Below are 19,088 nucleotides of genomic sequence, written 5' to 3' on the forward strand. Positions count from 1 at the left end.
GTGAAGCATGGTGGTGGCAGCATCACGTCTAGAGGAAACCTGGCACCATCCCTACGGAGAAGCATGGTGGTGGCAGGCATGGTGGTGGCAGCATCACGTCTAGAGGAAACCTGGCACCATCCCTACAGTGAAGCATGGTGGTGGCAGGCATGGTGGTGGCAGCATCACGTCTAGAGGAAACCTGGCACCATCCCTACAGTGAAGCATGGTGGTGGCAGGCATGGTGGTGGCAACATCATGTGGGGATGTTTTTCACCGGCACGGACTGGGAGACTAGTCAGTATCGAGGGAAAGATGAACAGAGCAAAGTACAGAGAGATCCTTGATGAAACCTGCTTCAGAGCACTCAGGACCTCAGACTGATGTGAAGGTTCACCTTCGAACAGGACAACGACCCTAAGCACACGGCCAAGACAACGCAGGAGTGGCTTAGGGACAAGTCTGTGAATGACTTTGAGTGGCCTAGACAGAGCCTTTTACCCTCTGAAAAATCTTTGGAGAGACCTGAAAATAGCTGTGCAGCGACGCTCCCCATCCAACCTGACAGAGTTTGAGAGGATCTGCAGAGAACAATGGGTGAAACTCCCCAAATACAGGTGTGCCAAGCTTGTAGCGTCGTACCCAAGAAGACTCAAGGCTGTATTCGCTGCCAAATGTGCTTCAACATAGTACTGAGTAAAGGGTCTGAATACTTATGTAAATGTGACATTTCAGATTTTCATTTTTAATAAGATTGCAAAAAAAATCCAAACCTGTTTTTGTTTTGTCATTATGGGGTATTGTGTGTAGATTGAGAAGAAAAAAAACAATGTAATCAATGTTAGAATAAGGCTGTAAAGTAACAAAATGTAGAAAAAGTCAAGGGGTCTGAATACTTTCCAAATGCACTGATATGTTACCCAATTATTGTTGTTGGGCACTGTCGAACGGACATCTTGGATTCTGGCCCATACTGTACATGGCACAAATCCACAGAACAAAACACACAGATGTGAACACACACTGGGATTGATGGGAGGTTTTATTGCATAAACAAATACAAAGATATCAAGAAGAGGGAAGAGAGGGAGGAGGAGAGGAGGGAGGGCGGAGGGAGGAGAGGAGGGAGGGATGGGAGAGAGAGGTGGGGGGGTAGGAGTAGGGACGGCAGAGGGAGGAGAGGAGGGATGGGAGAGAGCGAGAGGGAGGAGAGAAAAGGAGGGAGAGCAGAGGGAGGTGAGGAGGGAGGGATGGCAGAGAGAGAGTGGGGGAGGAGGAGGGAGGTGATGAGAGAGGGATGGGAGAAGTCTGGCAAAAAGTTTAATACCTTTGCACCAAGAACCAACACAATGTCATCATCACATGTACAAATAAAAAAATGCAAAGAACATTATTTTGTAAGACCTCTAGTTAGGGCAATCACGGCACTTGAATAGACCTGTGTATGTATTTGGATCGGTATATATGGTAGGTAAGCTACAGTGCAATTTATTTACAGTCAGTCACCTACATTGGGGTATAATACAATATCAACACTCTATAACACACTATAACGATAATGAGACTACTCAGTCATATTGTACAACTTGCTTATGAATTTCAATGAGCTTCTTTAATTTACCCATTCAACATAATATGATTGACAATGGATCAATTACACATAAAAGACATTGCATGATGCATAAACGTCAAATAACGTGTGAAATACTGAAGGGAGACATGACATTACGGAACGACCCAGATAGACGGGGCTCCCAGCCTTGAGCCAGCCTCTGTCTGTATCTAAACAGGTCAGTAGCAATGCTACTGTGAGACAGTGGGATTGATTTAGTTTCTGACTTGAAATTAAATTGGTGCGAGAACCAAGCAGCATGGCTACCAAGAGAAACACCGGCAAAAATGTTTTAGGGGGATGATGGAGCGATTACTTTACACTCAAAATGAAAATCAGGGTGTTTCTTTGGCACCCTATTCCCTATATAGGGGTCAGAAGTAGTCTACAAAGGGAATAGGGTGATGTAGGGGGCTACAACATATGCTGAGGATCTCCAAGGCTTTGAACATGTTAGCTCTTCCTCTACTCTGCTGGATGCTCAATTATGGAGTAGCATTAGTGCCAATAATCAAACAAACATGATTTTGGGGTCAAATGTGGCTCTGTACGTCATGGTTTCCCTGAATGGGGGGCCCGGGGTGAGCCTGTGTCTCCCTAGGGAAGAGAGCTCGGTCCTGGGCTTCGTCCTAAACCATGGCAGCCTCTTGGGGCCTGGCCTCTTGGCTCTGGCTGGCCTCCTCCATCTCTCCCTGGGGACCTTCGTTACTGAAGAGGTAGTAGGGAGGGCTCTGCCGCGCCTCGATGATCAACACCCCCTCTGGCGACAAGGAGGCGAAGACCGTCACAGGGTCAACGTCGGTTGGAATCCTGGGAAGGAGAGAGAAAGAGAGAACATATGTGAGAGACTCGTACATAGACTTTTAAGCTTGAGGGTCTTGAAAAGGTTGGTAACTACAAAAACAGAGAGAACAGGTGTGAGAGAAAGAGCAAGAAAAAGGAAGTGTACACCCCTGTGCTTGGATGTCTTAAAAACATGAACCTCACCTCAGCAGTACTGCAAATACCGTTTGGTGCCAAGACACAGATTTGATTGACATCTTGTCGACAGCCTCCAGTTATATACAGAGGATTTAACACTATCTCATAACAGCCTCCAGTTATAAACAGAGGATTTAACACTATCAGTTATAAACAGAGGGTGTAAAACTGTCCGTGAGGAGAAACCTTGGCTGCAGATGAAATTGTTGTTGAAAACTATTTTTTTCTCTCCCTCTTTGGCCTTAGCTCATTCCGAATGCGTAATCTCACACCCCAGAGATACATGTAAATGTATTTTCCAGGTTTTCATTAAAATGTTCTGGCTGCCATCATCTTTGTGGCGCCATGAGGGAGAAAATAATAAAGAAGAAGAGGAAGAAATGAGACGGACTCGCTCCAGGCGCAGGACTGAGAAATAAAGATTCCAATTACACATAAAATGGCTGTCTGATGCAAAGTTTATTATCACCTGCAATTTCCATCTACATACTTTTCTAACCAGCTCATCCCAACAGCCAGGTGGACGGGTAGCAGACAATTTCAAGTTAGACAAAATAGCTTTTTCTTTCTCCATTTCCCCCCATGTTTTTTGTACTGAAAATATGATACATATTGTATATGACTAGATTAGCATAAATGGCTTCCTCATAAATGTGTAGTGAGAGAGGGAAAGAGAGAGAGAGAAAGAAAGAAAGAAAGAAAGAAAGAAAGAAAGAGGGAAAATGAGAGAGAGAGAGAGAAATAGAGCAAGAGAGATTCAGTGAGATATTGTTACCTTCAGTCAAAATGTTTAAGAGAATTCTAAAGGAAAGAGAGGGAGAGAGAACAAGAGAACGAGGAAGAGACGGAGAGTTTAGAGCGAGAGGGAGAGACAGAGAGTTTAGAGAGGGGAGAGATACATTTATTTAGTTAGAGTGAGAGAAAGAGAGAGAGTGAGAAAAAGACAGAGAAATGAGTTCTGTGTTGACAGGAATAGAAGTGAGATACAGTATTACCTTCCGTCAAAATGTTTAGGAGAATGCTGAAGGATGGAGAGAGGAGGACTTGTGTGATTGGACCAATATGAGATAAACGGACAGAGATTGCTTTTGAAATGGTATCCTATTCCCTATGTAGTGCACTACCTTTAACCAGTGCCCATGCACCGGTCAGAATTAGTGCACTATATAGGGAATCGGTTGCATTTTCGGACGCAACCCTGCTATGATTGAACCAATATGAGATAAACAGACAGAGATTCAAAGATGACCTTGGAGAAGATAGGAAATACAGTATCCTTGGAAGATAGCCCAGACAGAAGTATACTGTATGGCTCTGGGTTTGAGCTAGAACTAGCCTTGTATCCCACAAACGTCAGCGTGGTATTTATTAACCTATACTGAGCTTTGTCTTGTATTTTCTCACTTATGACACTGTAGTAGCATGTCCATCCTATAACAGTTCTAAACACACATTCTCGTCATAGTCATATGTGTGACCTTGCTTACAGTACAGATGCTAACGTTGTCAGTCAGATAAATTGCGCGAGATAGAGAGAAAGAAAGAAAGAAAGACAGAGAGTGAGAGAGAGACATAAAGACAGACCCACAGACAGAGAGAGAGATAAAAAGAGAGAGAGAGAGAGAGAGAGAGAGAGAGAGAGAGAGAGAGAGAGAGAGAGAGAGAGAGAGAGAGAGAGAGAGAGAGAGAGAGAGAGAGAGAGAGAGAGAGAGAAAAGAGAGAAAAGAGAGAAAAGAGAGAAAAGAGAGAAAAGAGAGAAAAGAGAAAACACCAGAAGGACCGAGAGAGAGGAAGGGGAGAGAAAGAGCGAGAACGGACGAGAGACAGCGACCCCAAACGGACTGGTATCTGGTCTTTGTCAAGGAGCATGGCCAAATAAAGCCCTCCGTCCATCCGTCACAGGAGTTTCCATATGAGCTGCCAAGTGTTCCTAGGTCCTTAAATAAACAACCCAGCCTCATAGGCCTAGACCTAGAGTCTACAGTCCATTTCATTAGCATAACCCCTCTACAGTCTACCATCTTCACACACAACTGACAATTGCCTGTCCATAAGACAGGAGTTCAAGGAGGCCAGGGACCAATGGATAGAAGGGAAAGAGTGAGGGGAAAGAGATCCCTCAGACACACTCGTGTGGAAAGTTGGAAGCGACTAAAGACTTCAGGATAAATCATCCCTGGCTTCAAGGCTTCAATTCACGGTCCCCGATTTTCTCAATGCAGCATGGCATAGTCAGTGTCTCTCTGACAAAGTCAAATCACTCATCCGGCTTATTACGAGCCACACCGGGCTGGAGAGCCTTATCTGTCCGGATGGGTTTTTTCTTTAACTCTGGCTACACTTCTTTTTATCTAGCCTATTGATTCTGTATGGTTGCCAAAAACTGTCCAATATTTAAAAAAAAATCAGGGGTAGTGAAACAGGGCTTGGGGGAAGAGAGAGAGAGGAGAGATAGAAGAGAGAGAAAGAGAGCGAGAGAAAAATACAGAGAGTGTGTGTGAGTCTGTGTTTGTCTGTGTGAGTGTGTGTCTGTGTGAGTGAGTGTGAGTGTATGTGTGTGTGTCTGTGTGTGTGTGTATGTGTGTGTGTGTGTGTGTGTGTGTGTGTGTGTGTGTGTGTGTGTGTGTGTGTGTGTGTGTGTGTGTGTGTGTGTGTGTGTGTGTGTGTGTGTGTGTGTGTGTGTGTGTGTGTGTGTGTGTGTGTGTGTCCGTGCAGCTGATGGACTGAGTCAATCTGAAGCAGTCCAGTATTATTATGTCTATCACAGGAATAGAGACAGGAGGCAAAGTGACAATGACAATCCACCCACAGCCCTGAATAACAAACACACTAAGACCTTCACAGCAAAACACACAGGAGTGACATTCCAGAGAGAGACTTCCAGGGACATTGAGTTACAATGTGTTTGCTTCTAGAATAACTAAAGTAGTTAACCTTGGTGCTGCACTATATTTTCACTCCAGAACATTTAGAGGAAAATGATCTGTAGTTAATCATTTTAATCATTTTTGATTGAATCCTATCTATACAGACACCATCCTATAAGACCACAATCAATTGATAGATCAATAATGGCAAAAGAAGCCGAGCAGTATCATGAATACAGTCACAGTTAAAGGCTGTTGACTGTGACTCGGCTCAATGTGCATCAGAGTTGAATAACCTGCCAGAAATAGCCCAGCTCTAGTCTTTTAGACTAAAAACAACACACGGTTTCTCATGCATGTATACATTAGATTAGGCAGTACAGGAATGTCTCCTCTCTCTCTCTCTCCACTGAGTGTAGCCTACTGTACTCTACAGCCAGAGGATTCCTGTATTGAGGACAGTTATTTTTATACACACTATTCTATCTCTCAGTCCGTCTCTTGCTTCTGGTTTAGCTTAGCTGGAGCACAACGTGTGTGTGTGTTTGTGTGTTTCTGTGTGTGTGTGTGTGTGTGTGTGTGTGTGTGTGTGTGTGTGTGTGTGTGTGTGTGTGTGTGTGTGTGTGTGTGTGTGTGTGTGTGTGTGTGTGTGTGTGTGTGTGTGTGTGTGCATGTGTGTGTGTGCGTGTGTGTGTGTGTGTGTGTGTGTGTGTGTGTGCGTGCAGGTGTGAGTGTTTGTGTGATCTAAGGGATTCCAATTACAGGGCTTGGTGATATGATGACAGAGAGAGAGAGTAGTGCTGGAGCCGGTGCAGACCAGCTGCCTACTAATTAGCCAAGGGGAAATGAACAACATTGAAGTGACGCCTGTAAGACACTACCTGTGTCCCAAATGGCCCCTTATTCCCTATATAGTACACTACTTTTGACTGGGGCCTATAGGGTGTTGTGTACTGTGTACTGTAGGGAAGACAGTGCTGTTTGGAAGGCAGCCAGTGCCCCTGAACTCATGATTAGCACCACTGTCTGATGTTCCATAGTCCCAATTAACAGGGGCATGGCTCTATGGAACATTCTACACACTACATGCCTTTCTTGGGTAACTGGGACAATCAGCTGATTTTTAGATATAAGATCATATGACAATAGATGTTTGAAATGTCTGCTAGATTAGCTGTGGGAAGACTGTAGGAAGTAGGGTAATCCTAAAGGAACAACTGTTCATCGGTTGTTGATGTTCAGGGCGTCTAGGAATGAGCGGCACCTTAAATATTGGCTGATATGAAAAGAGCTGTTTGAAACATCTGATAACCCGTGGGTAGAGTGTAGGAAGTAGGGTAATCCTTAAGGAACAACTGTTCATCGGTTGTTGTTATTGTTTTGCACGCCTAGGAATGAGCCAACATTTTTTATATTGGATTGTATAACAATAGATGTGTGAAATGTCTGTCTGATAGTCTGTGGGTACTGAGGAGACTGATGACAACCTGTGGGTACTGAGGAGACTGATGACAACCTGTGGGTACTGGGGAGACTGATAACAACCTGTGGGTACTGAGGAGACTGATGACAACCTGTGGGTACTGAGGAGACTGATAACAACTTGTGGGTACTGGGGAGAATGATAACAACCTGTGGGTACTGAGGAGACTGCTGATAGTCTGTGGGTACTGAGGAGACTGCTGGTAGTCTGTGGGTACTGAGGAGACTGATAACAACCTGTGGGTACTGAGGAGACTGATAACAACCTGTGGGTACTGGGGAGACTGATAACAACCTGTGGGTACTGAGGAGACTGATAACAACCTGTGGGTACTGGGGAGACTGATAACAACCTGTGGGTACTGAGGAGACTGATAACAACCTGTGGGTACTGGGGAGACTGATAACAACCTGTGGGTACTGGGGAGACTGATAACAACCTGTGGGTACTGAGGAGACTGATAACAACCTGTGGGTACTGAGGAGACTGATAACAACCTGTGGGTACTGAGGAGACTGATAACAACCTGTGGGTACTGGGGAGACTGATAACAACCTGTGGGTACTGAGGAGACTGATAACAACCTGTGGGTACTGGGGAGACTGATAACAACCTGTGGGTACTGGGGAGACTGATAACAACCTGTGGGTACTGGGGAGACTGATAACAACCTGTGGGTACTGGGGAGACTGATAACAACCTGTGGGTACTGGGGAGACTGATAACAACCTGTGGGTACTGGGGAGACTGATAACAACCTGTGGGTACTGGGGAGACTGATAACAACCTGTGGGTACTGAGGAGACTGATAACAACCTGTGGGTACTGAGGAGACTGATAACAACCTGTGGGTACTGGGGAGACTGATAACAACCTGTGGGTACTGGGGAGACTGATAACAACCTGTGGGTACTGGGGAGACTGATAACAACCTGTGGGTACTGGGGAGACTGATAACAACCTGTGGGTACTGAGGAGACTGATAACAACCTGTGGGTACTGGGGAGACTGATAACAACCTGTGGGTACTGAGGAGACTGCTGATAGTCTGTGGGTACTGAGGAGACTGATAACAACCTGTGGGTACTGAGGAGACTGATAACAACCTGTGGGTACTGAGGAGACTGATGATAGTCTGTGGGTACTGAGGAGACTGATAACAACCTGTGGGTACTGAGGAGACTGATAACAACCTGTGGGTACTGGGGAGACTGATAACAACCTGTGGGTACTGAGGAGACTGATAACAACCTGTGGGTACTGAGGAGACTGCTGATAGTCTGTGGGTACTGAGGAGACTGATAACAACCTGTGGGTACTGGGGAGACTGATAACAACCTGTGGGTACTGAGGAGACTGATAACAACCTGTGGGTACTGAGGAGACTGATAACAACCTGTGGGTACTGAGGAGACTGCTGATAGTCTGTGGGTACTGAGGAGACTGCTGGTAGTCTGTGGGTACTGAGGAGACTGATGATAGTCTGTGGGTACTGAGGAGACTGATAACAACCTGTGGGTACTGGGGAGACTGATAACAACCTGTGGGTACTGAGGAGACTGATAACAACCTGTGGGTACTGAGGAGACTGCTGATAGTCTGTGGGTACTGAGGAGACTGCTGGTAGTCTGTGGGTACTGAGGAGACTGATAACAACCTGTGGGTACTGAGGAGACTGATAACAACTTGTGGGTACTGAGGAGACTGATAACAACCTGTGGGTACTGGGGAGACTGATAACAACCTGTGGGTACTGGGGAGACTGATAACAACCTGTGGGTACTGGGGAGACTGATAACAACCTGTGGGTACTGAGGAGACTGATAACAACCTGTGGGTACTGAGGAGACTGATAACAACCTGTGGGTACTGAGGAGACTGATAACAACCTGTGGGTACTGAGGAGACTGATAACAACCTGTGGGTACTGAGGAGACTGATAACAACCTGTGGGTACTGAGGAGACTGATAACAACCTGTGGGTACTGAGGAGACTGATAACAACCTGTGGGTACTGGGGAGACTGATAACAACCTGTGGGTACTGGGGAGACTGATAACAACCTGTGGGTACTGAGGAGACTGATAACAACCTGTGGGTACTGAGGAGACTGATAACAACCTGTGGGTACTGGGGAGACTGATAACAACCTGTGGGTACTGGGGAGACTGATAACAACCTGTGGGTACTGAGGAGACTGATAACAACCTGTGGGTACTGAGGAGACTGATAACAACCTGTGGGTACTGGGGAGACTGATAACAACCTGTGGGTACTGGGGAGACTGATAACAACCTGTGGGTACTGAGGAGACTGCTGACAACCTGTGGGTACTGAGGAGACTGATAACAACCTGTGGGTACTGAGGAGACTGCTGACAACCTGTGGGTACTGAGGAGACTGATAACAACCTGTGGGTACTGAGGAGACTGATAACAACCTGTGGGTACTGGGGAGACTGATAACAACCTGTGGGTACTGAGGAGACTGATAACAACCTGTGGGTACTGAGGAGACTGATAACAACCTGTGGGTACTGAGGAGACTGCTGACAACCTGTGGGTACTGAGGAGACTGATGATAGTCTGTGGGTACTGAGGAGACTGATAACAACCTGTGGGTACTGAGGAGACTGATGATAGTCTGTGGGTACTGAGGAGACTGATAACAACCTGTGGGTACTGGGGAGACTGATGATAGTCTGTGGGTACTGAGGAGACTGATAACAACCTGTGGGTACTGAGGAGACTGATGATAGTCTGTGGGTACTGAGGAGACTGATAACAACCTGTGGGTACTGAGGAGACTGATAACAACCTGTGGGTACTGAGGAGACTGATAACAACCTGTGGGTACTGGGGAGACTGATGACAACCTGTGGGTACTGAGGAGACTGCTGACAACCTGTGGGTACTGAGGAGACTGATGATAGTCTGTGGGTACTGAGGAGACTGATAACAACCTGTGGGTACTGAGGAGACTGATGATAGTCTGTGGGTACTGAGGAGACTGATAACAACCTGTGGGTACTGAGGAGACTGCTGACAACCTGTGGGTACTGAGGAGACTGCTGACAACCTGTGGGTACTGAGGAGACTGATGATAGTCTGTGGGTACTGAGGAGACTGATAACAACCTGTGGGTACTGAGGAGACTGATAACAACCTGTGGGTACTGGGGAGACTGATAACAACCTGTGGGTACTGAGGAGACTGATGATAGTCTGTGGGTACTGAGGAGACTGATAACAACCTGTGGGTACTGAGGAGACTGATAACAACCTGTGGGTACTGGGGAGACTGATGATAGTCTGTGGGTACTGAGGAGACTGATAACAACCTGTGGGTACTGGGGAGACTGATGATAGTCTGTGGGTACTGAGGAGACTGATAACAACCTGTGGGTACTGAGGAGACTGATAACAACCTGTGGGTACTGAGGAGACTGATAACAACCTGTGGGTACTGAGGAGACTGATAACAACCTGTGGGTACTGGGGAGACTGATAACAACCTGTGGGTACTGGGGAGACTGATAACAACCTGTGGGTACTGAGGAGACTGATAACAACCTGTGGGTACTGAGGAGACTGATAACAACCTGTGGGTACTGAGGAGACTGATAACAACCTGTGGGTACTGAGGAGACTGATAACAACCTGTGGGTACTGAGGAGACTGATAACAACCTGTGGGTACTGGGGAGACTGATGACAACCTGTGGGTACTGAGGAGACTGATGACAACCTGTGGGTACTGAGGAGACTGATGATAGTCTGTGGGTACTGAGGAGACTGATAACAACCTGTGGGTACTGAGGAGACTGATGATAGTCTGTGGGTACTGAGGAGACTGATAACAACCTGTGGGTACTGAGGAGACTGCTGACAACCTGTGGGTACTGAGGAGACTGATGATAGTCTGTGGGTACTGGGGAGACTGATAACAACCTGTGGGTACTGGGGAGACTGATAACAACCTGTGGGTACTGAGGAGACTGATAACAACCTGTGGGTACTGGGGAGACTGATAACAACCTGTGGGTACTGAGGAGACTGATAACAACCTGTGGGTACTGGGGAGACTGATAACAACCTGTGGGTACTGGGGAGACTGATAACAACCTGTGGGTACTGAGGAGACTGATAACAACCTGTGGGTACTGAGGAGACTGATAACAACCTGTGGGTACTGAGGAGACTGATAACAACCTGTGGGTACTGGGGAGACTGATAACAACCTGTGGGTACTGAGGAGACTGATAACAACCTGTGGGTACTGAGGAGACTGATAACAACCTGTGGGTACTGAGGAGACTGATAACAACCTGTGGGTACTGAGGAGACTGATAACAACCTGTGGGTACTGAGGAGACTGATAACAACCTGTGGGTACTGAGGAGACTGATAACAACCTGTGGGTACTGAGGAGACTGATAACAACCTGTGGGTACTGAGGAGACTGATAACAACCTGTGGGTACTGAGGAGACTGATAACAACTTGTGGGTACTGAGGAGACTGATAACAACCTGTGGGTACTGGGGAGACTGATAACAACCTGTGGGTACTGGGGAGACTGATAACAACCTGTGGGTACTGAGGAGACTGATAACAACCTGTGGGTACTGAGGAGACTGATAACAACCTGTGGGTACTGAGGAGACTGATAACAACCTGTGGGTACTGAGGAGACTGATAACAACTTGTGGGTACTGAGGAGACTGATAACAACCTGTGGGTACTGGGGAGACCGCTGACAACTTGTGGGTACTGGGGAGACCACTGAAAACCTGTGGGTACTGAGGAGACTGCTAATAGTCTGTGGGTACTGGGGAGACTGCTGATAGTCTGTGGGTACTGAGGAGACTGATAACAACCTGTGGGTACTGAGGAGACTGATAACAACCTGTGGGTACTGAGGAGACTGCTGATAGTCTGTGGGTACTGGGGAGACTGCTGGTAGTCTTTTGGTACTGGGGAGACTGCTGATAGTCTGTGGGTACTGGGGAGATTGCTGACAACTTGTGGGTACTGGGGAGACCGCTGACAACTTGTGGGTACTGGGGAGACCACTGAAAACCTTTGGGTACTGAGGAGACTGCTAATAGTCTGTGGGTACTGGGGAGACTGCTGATAGTCTGTGGGTACTGGGGAGACTGCTGATAGTCTGTGGGTACTGGGGAGACTGCTGATAGTCTGTGGGTACTGGGGAGACTGCTGATAGTCTGTGGGTACTGGGGAGACCGCTGACAACCTGTGGGTACTGGGGAGACCGCTGAAAACCTGTGGGTACTGGGGAGACTGCTGAAAACCTGTGGGTACTGGGGAGACTGCTGAAAACCTGTGGGTACTGGGGAGACTGCTGATAGACTGTGGGTACTGGGGAGACTGCTGAAAACCTGTGGGTACTGGGGAGATTGCTGACAACCTGTGGGTACTGGGGAGACCGCTGACAACTTGTGGATACTGGGGAGACCGCTGAAAACCTGTGGGTACTGGGGAGACCGCTGACAACTTGTGGGTACTGGGGAGACTGCTGACAACTTGTGGGTACTGGGGAGACCGCTGAAAACCTGTGGGTACTGGGGAGACCGCTGACAACTTGTGGGTACTGGGGAGACCGCTGACAACTTGTGGGTACTGGGGAGACCGCTGACAACTTGTGGGTACTGGGGAGACCGCTGAAAACCTGTGGGTACTGGGGAGACCGCTGAAAACCTGTGGGTACTGGGGAGACCGCTGACAACTTGTGGGTACTGGGGAGACTGCTGAAAACCTGTGGGTACTGGGGAGACTGCTGAAAACCTGTGGGTACTGGGGAGACCTCTGACAACTTGTGGGTACTGGGGAGACCGCTGAAAACCTGTGGGTACTGGGGAGACTGCTGACAACCTGTGGGTACTGGGGAGACCGCTGAAAACCTGTGGGTACTGGGGAGACTGCTGATAGACTGTGGGTACTGAGGAGACTGCTGATAGTATGTGGGTACTGAGGAGACCGCTGACAACCTGTGGGTACTGAGGAGACTGCTGATAGACTGTGGGTACTGAGGAGACTGCTGATAGTATGTGGGTACTGAGGAGACCGCTGACAACCTGTGGGTACTGAGGAGACTGCTGATAGACTGTGGGTACTGAGGAGACTGCTGATAGTATGTGGGTACTGAGGAGACCGCTGACAACCTGTGGGTACTGGGGAGACTGCTGATAGACTGTGGGTACTGAGGAGACTGCTGATAGTATGTGGGTACTGAGGAGACTGCAATAAGTAAAGTGATCCTAAAGGCGCATTGGTTTATCGGTTGTTGTTGTTGTTGTTGTTGTTGTTGTTGTTGTTGATGTTGATGTTATTGTTTTTTTAGTTGTTGTTGTTATTGTTCCAGGCAGCTATGGATACTCACTGTATCTTCTTTGTGAAGTTCTTTGTCACAATGCCTCCTTCCTCCTGCTTCTCTTCATGTTTCCCTGTGGGAAAAACAACATGAAATACAATGAACAGAGTGCAACGACCCCCAACAAGTGATACTTTGTCAAATTGTGTAATCTCTCTCGCTTGGTCATAGCTTCTGATAAGTGGGAGATGCAATCAACAACATGTCATGTGGCAAAAATCTCGGTGTCGTTATCTAAAACGCAGGATTCTAGAGTCCAGAAGTTAACATGGAGTTTAGACATAGTCCTTGGTGTAAGGGTGGGTCATATAATTAAATTAAATTCAACTCAAAGGGGCAGCAGGTAGCCTAGTGGTTAGAGCGTTGGGTCAGTAACCAAAAGGTTGCTGGATAAAATCCACGAGCCGACAAGGTAAACATCTGTCGTTCTGCCCCTGAACAAGGCAGTTAACCCACTGTTCCCCGGTAGGCAGTCATTGTAAATAAGAGTTTGTTCTTAACTGACTTGTCTAGTTAAGTAAATTAAAAAAGGACTTTATTATAATCACAGGAATGACACAGAACACACCTCCCCATTTCCCATATTAACCCTACTTCTTCTCAGATGATGAAATCGCCAACCCTGACAGAGGGAGGAATAGAGAAATGGAAAGAAAGATCTGGAAAGCCCCAGAATGAAGGACACCCCATCTTAATAACGTCCTGTTTATGACTCCTGTCTGTGCAGCTGCTCTGAATGATAAATGTCAGTGTAGCAGCCGCTGCCCAACACCCCTACCCTCTGCTCCGTCCCACCCAGCTATGTGCAACCTTATACCCCCGCGGTGTGACGTCTACACCTGAGGAAAGTGCTGGACTGGCCTAGAGCTCTGGAGAGACCAGAAACATAACCACAGCTCTGGAGAGAACAGAAACATAACCTCTGGTCTGGAGAGAACAGAAACATAACCTCTGGTCTGGAGAGAACAGAAACATAACCTCTGGTCTGGAGACCTCTGGTCTGGAGAGAACAGAAACGTAACCACAGCTCTGGTCTGGAGAGAACAGAAACATAACCACAGCTCTGGTCTGGAGAGAACAGAAACATAACCACAGCTCTGGTCTGGAGAGAACAGAAACATAACCACAGCTCTGGTCTGGAGAGAACACAACCAAACACAGCCTCACTTTCAGTCTCCCTGAACCTCTCACCCTCTCAGTCTCCCTGAACCTCTCACCCTCTCAGTCTCCCTGAACCTCTCACCCTCTCAGTCTCCCTGAACCTCTCACCCTCTCAGTCTCCCTGAACCTCTCACCCTCTCAGTCTCCCTGAACCTCTCACCCTCTCAGTCTCCCTGAACCTCTCACCCTCTCAGTCTCCCTGAACCTCTCACCCTCTCAGTCTCCCTGAACCTCTCACCCTCTCAGTCTCCCTGAACCTCTCACCCTCTTTCAGTCTCCTTGAGCCTCTCATCCTCCCTCAGTCCCGTGTGGTACGGATGTCACATTCCTAACTGCCTTGGTAACACACTCAGACTGCACTTGTCAGATCACATTAGTTTCTTAATTGCAAGTATGATATACATCCATTCCAAGTGTCTTTTTTTTTGCTGCAGCCCCAAGGACACACTGCTTTGTGATAACTCAGAAACTACTACGAGGCAAAAACTCTGTTCAGCCAAAGTTAGGTTGACTTTTGACGGTTACCATCTACACATGACATGAGAGAAAGCACGGACTGGCCATGTCAACCCCGACTTTAACATGCTTATGACATGCTCTCACAGACACACATTTAGAACAGGTCAGGTCACAGAGGCAGGCAGGCAGGAAGAGCCCCCAGAGGCAGGCAGGCCTTAGCTCCATGGCGCTAGCTGACTGAATGACCCTAATGGCATACCAACACTGTGTTTATAAAAAGCTCCGTATGAGGCCTAGTCTGGTAACTTACACTCCACCTGGCATTCTTCAGTTGTCCGTTAAATATTTAGTCTACAGTCTAAAGAAGCCATGGACAGCTTTAAATATATTTTATACTTATTTCAACCAACATTCAGGACCTGGTAAAAACATAACAAACTCAAAGATTGTATGGATGCCCTGGATAGAAGGTTTATATAACCCCTGTACTTATTTAGTTCTACAATCAGTAGTTCATTTTACTTCAGTAAATCAGTTCAGTGCTTGGTAACAAAACAAACTCAGAGATTATACTGTATGAATTGATTAAATACTCAAGGGGGGTGTAGGCACTAATCAGCTATCGCCAGGCAGAATAATACTTCCAGAAACAAGCTGTTCAGTGTATTTGGTTCCTAGGATCAGAGCATGGTAGCACAACAAGAGCATATGATTAAATAATTACTGAAGGGTCTAGTCAGCTATCACCGGGCAGAATAACAGTTCCAAAACATTCTCTAATACTAACAGCAGTGTGTTGCTTGTCTCCTTCTGGACAGAGACTGTTGTCATGGGCCTTCCTCACTTAAATCTATATCTGTCTCATGGGTGAGTGATTCTGGAGGCATCTGAACAGGTGCCTGGGCTTGATGAACAGGGCTGGCAATCTGCAAGTCATGGACCCTACTGCCCCATATACTGTAGGTTGTAGGCTATTCAAACATCCTTATCATATGAGCTGGCTATGAGAATATATGATGTACATATTTTAAATATGAATATAACTATTTTGTAAATAATCCTGTCTGTTGTGTACTTTAATTGTATGTATGAGACGATGCATATCATTTCATTTTCAAATGTGACACAATAGCCTATATAAGTACAGTTGTTAATGTTTCTTATTGATCCCCAAAGCAACTGCACTCTGACAATAGACACTTTTTTCTTAGATGTGTTCAAGTCAATTACTGTATATTTGAAGTAGGACTATGGCTATATTCAATCCGTATTGCGGAAGGTCAGCGTTACAGTGTGATTGAAATTTAAAGGCAATGTTCCCGCGTTATCGGAGACTACGTTCACTGTAAACACTGCAAACAGTATGACGCCTCAATCGGAAATTACCTTTAAATTTATATCGCGCAATCTGTAACGCCGCAGAGATACACATTGAATAGAGCCTAAACTAATATGTCCTCACCTGATACTTCTACAAACCCATCTTTGGTTTTGATGTTAAGTTCCTCTGGTTTGAAGCTGTGGACGTTCACACAAACTTTCCACGGCTCTCCCGGCGTCTGGGTCGGAGAGCTGCGGGGGGACTCGCTGTATCTCGTGCTGTACACAGGCGGCTGCCCAGTCGATGCACGCGTTGGTGGAAACCCTGTGCGCAGAGTGCCCGTGAATGGTGCGGAAAGCCGCGTGCTGAGCCGGCTAGGCCGAGCCCAACCGGGCCAGTCCATTGACAAGTCTTCAGGGAAAGGGGACATCCCAAAGTCATCGTCCATAAACCGAGAGGCCAGTGACGGACTCTCTCTGAAAGGGTCTCGGGGGACCCTCTGCCTACTACCCAGCGTTCCCAGAGTGTAGAAGTCTTCTGCCATGATCAACTGGCTGCTGCTCCAAATAAGAAAAGTAAGAAAAAAGTTTACTCTGTCCAAGTTTACTCTCCCCAAGCTGACAATTGCCAAAGTAATATAAATATATAGTAGACAATGAGAAAAAAAAATTGTAAACCAGATGATTTCCTAAAAACAAAATTGTATCTATGTTCTTCAAGTGTTGCGCTCAAGACAGTTACGCATTGAATCACCCCAAAATAACGGACATCGACTTGTGACGACCCCTTCCCTTAGTATCCTCGAAGTTGAATACGGTCTTTGAGTTTAACTGACCTTATATCGACTGGAAGACCGTTTTATATGGCTACCGTTTTGCCTGACGGTGAGTGTGCACAACAATGTCCAGAAAGTGTGCGGTGCCTCTGGGCGCCACAACGCAACAGCTGACAGAAGAAGCCCCTCCCTGTCCGTCCAAGTTTAGCCATTAGCGCTGGATGGTGTCACTGGTCCAACAGTCTTGTCCGTTGAAACCATCCATACCCCAGTGACTCATTATCTTTTTAATAGAAAATAACGCATGGCTTCAGGCGCAGCCTGGGAGATAGGTGGAGACTCAGAGGCTGGGGGAGAGCAAGGGGCAAACACACTGATGTCACCATACGGATAAAACAATATAACTAATGAGTCAGGTTTGTCAGTATGTATGACATGTATTTACGGTGTGTCTGTACAGTTGGCCTTAGTCAAAAAATACTTTAGAGTTAGTGATTTTTCCAATAGAATCATATAGGATTGCCTAGTTAAATATAGGTTACATTTAAAAAAGGATTGTCACCTCTATTAGAATCATATTGTAATCCTATCGTTTTGTTCCTGTCGAAAATAAAAATGTATTTTTTAACCTCTATTAGTCAGTTAAGAACCAATTCTTATTTACAATGAAGGCCTACCAAAAGGCAAAAGGCCTCCTGCAGGGGCAGGGGCTGGGATTAAAAATAAAACAAATAAAAATAAATAACATATAAATATAGGACAAAACACACATCAAGACAAGAGAGACAACATGACACTACATAAAGAGAGACCTAAGACAACAACATAGCAAGGCAGCAACACATGACAACAACATGGTAGCAAAACAACATGGTAGCAGAACAAAACATGATACAAACATTACTGGGCACAGACAACGACACAAAAGGCAAGAAGGTAGAGACAACAATACATCACGCAAAACAGCCACAACTGTCAGTAAGCGTGTCCACGATTGAGTCTTTGAATGAAGAGATTGAGATAAAACTGTCCAGTTTGAGTGTTTGTTGCAGCTCGTTCCAGTCGATAGCAGCAGCGAACTGAAAAGAGGAGCGACCCAGGGATGTGTGTGCTCTGGGGATCTTTAACAGAATGTGGCTGGCAGAACGGGTGTTGTATGTGGAGGATGAGGGCTGCAGCACATATCTCAGATAGGGGGGAGTGAGGCCTAAGAGGGTTTTATAAATAAGCGTCAATCAGTGGGTCTTGCGATGGGTATACAGAGATGACTAGTTTACAGAGGAGTATAGAGTGCAGTGATGTGCCCTATAAGGTAATCACAATGACACAAAATATAGTGCTTAAAACAGCCACCTGTGGCTGTGCAGGGAATCTCTACTTTTATACCAATATTATTCTAACAGGTTTATCCTTCACTGTGCGTGCATGCAATAACTGTAATTACAGATTTAATTTCCTTATGTTTCCTGACGAAGTTGTGAATGTTTTAATCATGTTTACATTTCACATTTTAGTCATTTATCAGACGCTAGAGAGAATAAAGTAGACGGCGCGCGTCAAACATTTGATTTATGAGCCTATGTCTGGATGACGTGTGCATGCCCAAATATGGGCATCCGGTCAGGACATCCTGGCGGGAAGGTGTCACGTGGTGATGCCCATATAAGGGCATCCTGTTCCTGTTGTCAGGTGTTAGAGTGTGTGTTAATTTATGTCTATATTGCATCTATTCCTTTGAAGTTGTCATGATGATTGATGTGTAGGGACCTCGTTGAACTGGGGGGGATGTGTTTGAACATTTCAAAGAGGATGGCCCCACATCCCCTATTTTATTGCCCTTAGGGCTGTTGTCTATGAAGCAGGAATGTCCGGGGGGGATTGTATTGGCGGCAGACGCATTATAAATAAGACCCAGAACAACACAAGTTGTTGAATGTGAAATTGTTAGATATTGCTGCCATTGGAACTAGAAGCACAAGCATTTCGCTACACCTGCAATAACATCTGCTAAACACGTGTACGTGACCAATAAAATTGGATTTGATTTGATTTACATAGTA

General features: G+C 46.3%; 1 protein-coding gene across 1 annotated transcript; it reads right to left on the reverse strand.

Moving 5' to 3' along the window:
* Positions 1-1,003: 1,003 nt before the first annotated feature.
* On the reverse strand, positions 1,004-17,214 carry LOC139545003 (heat shock protein beta-8-like). Its single transcript, XM_071352308.1, has 3 exons — positions 16,395-17,214; positions 13,322-13,385; positions 1,004-2,401 (listed from the first exon to the last, which is right to left on the reverse strand). Exons 1-3 carry the CDS (start codon positions 16,795-16,797, stop codon positions 2,221-2,223), a joined length of 648 nt encoding a protein of 215 aa, XP_071208409.1. The 5' UTR covers positions 16,798-17,214; the 3' UTR covers positions 1,004-2,220.
* Between the last annotated feature and the right edge of the window lie 1,874 nt (positions 17,215-19,088).

The sequence above is a fragment of the Salvelinus alpinus genome, chromosome 19 (genome assembly GCF_045679555.1).
Source record: "Salvelinus alpinus chromosome 19, SLU_Salpinus.1, whole genome shotgun sequence".
Classification (NCBI taxonomy): domain Eukaryota; kingdom Metazoa; phylum Chordata; class Actinopteri; order Salmoniformes; family Salmonidae; genus Salvelinus; species Salvelinus alpinus.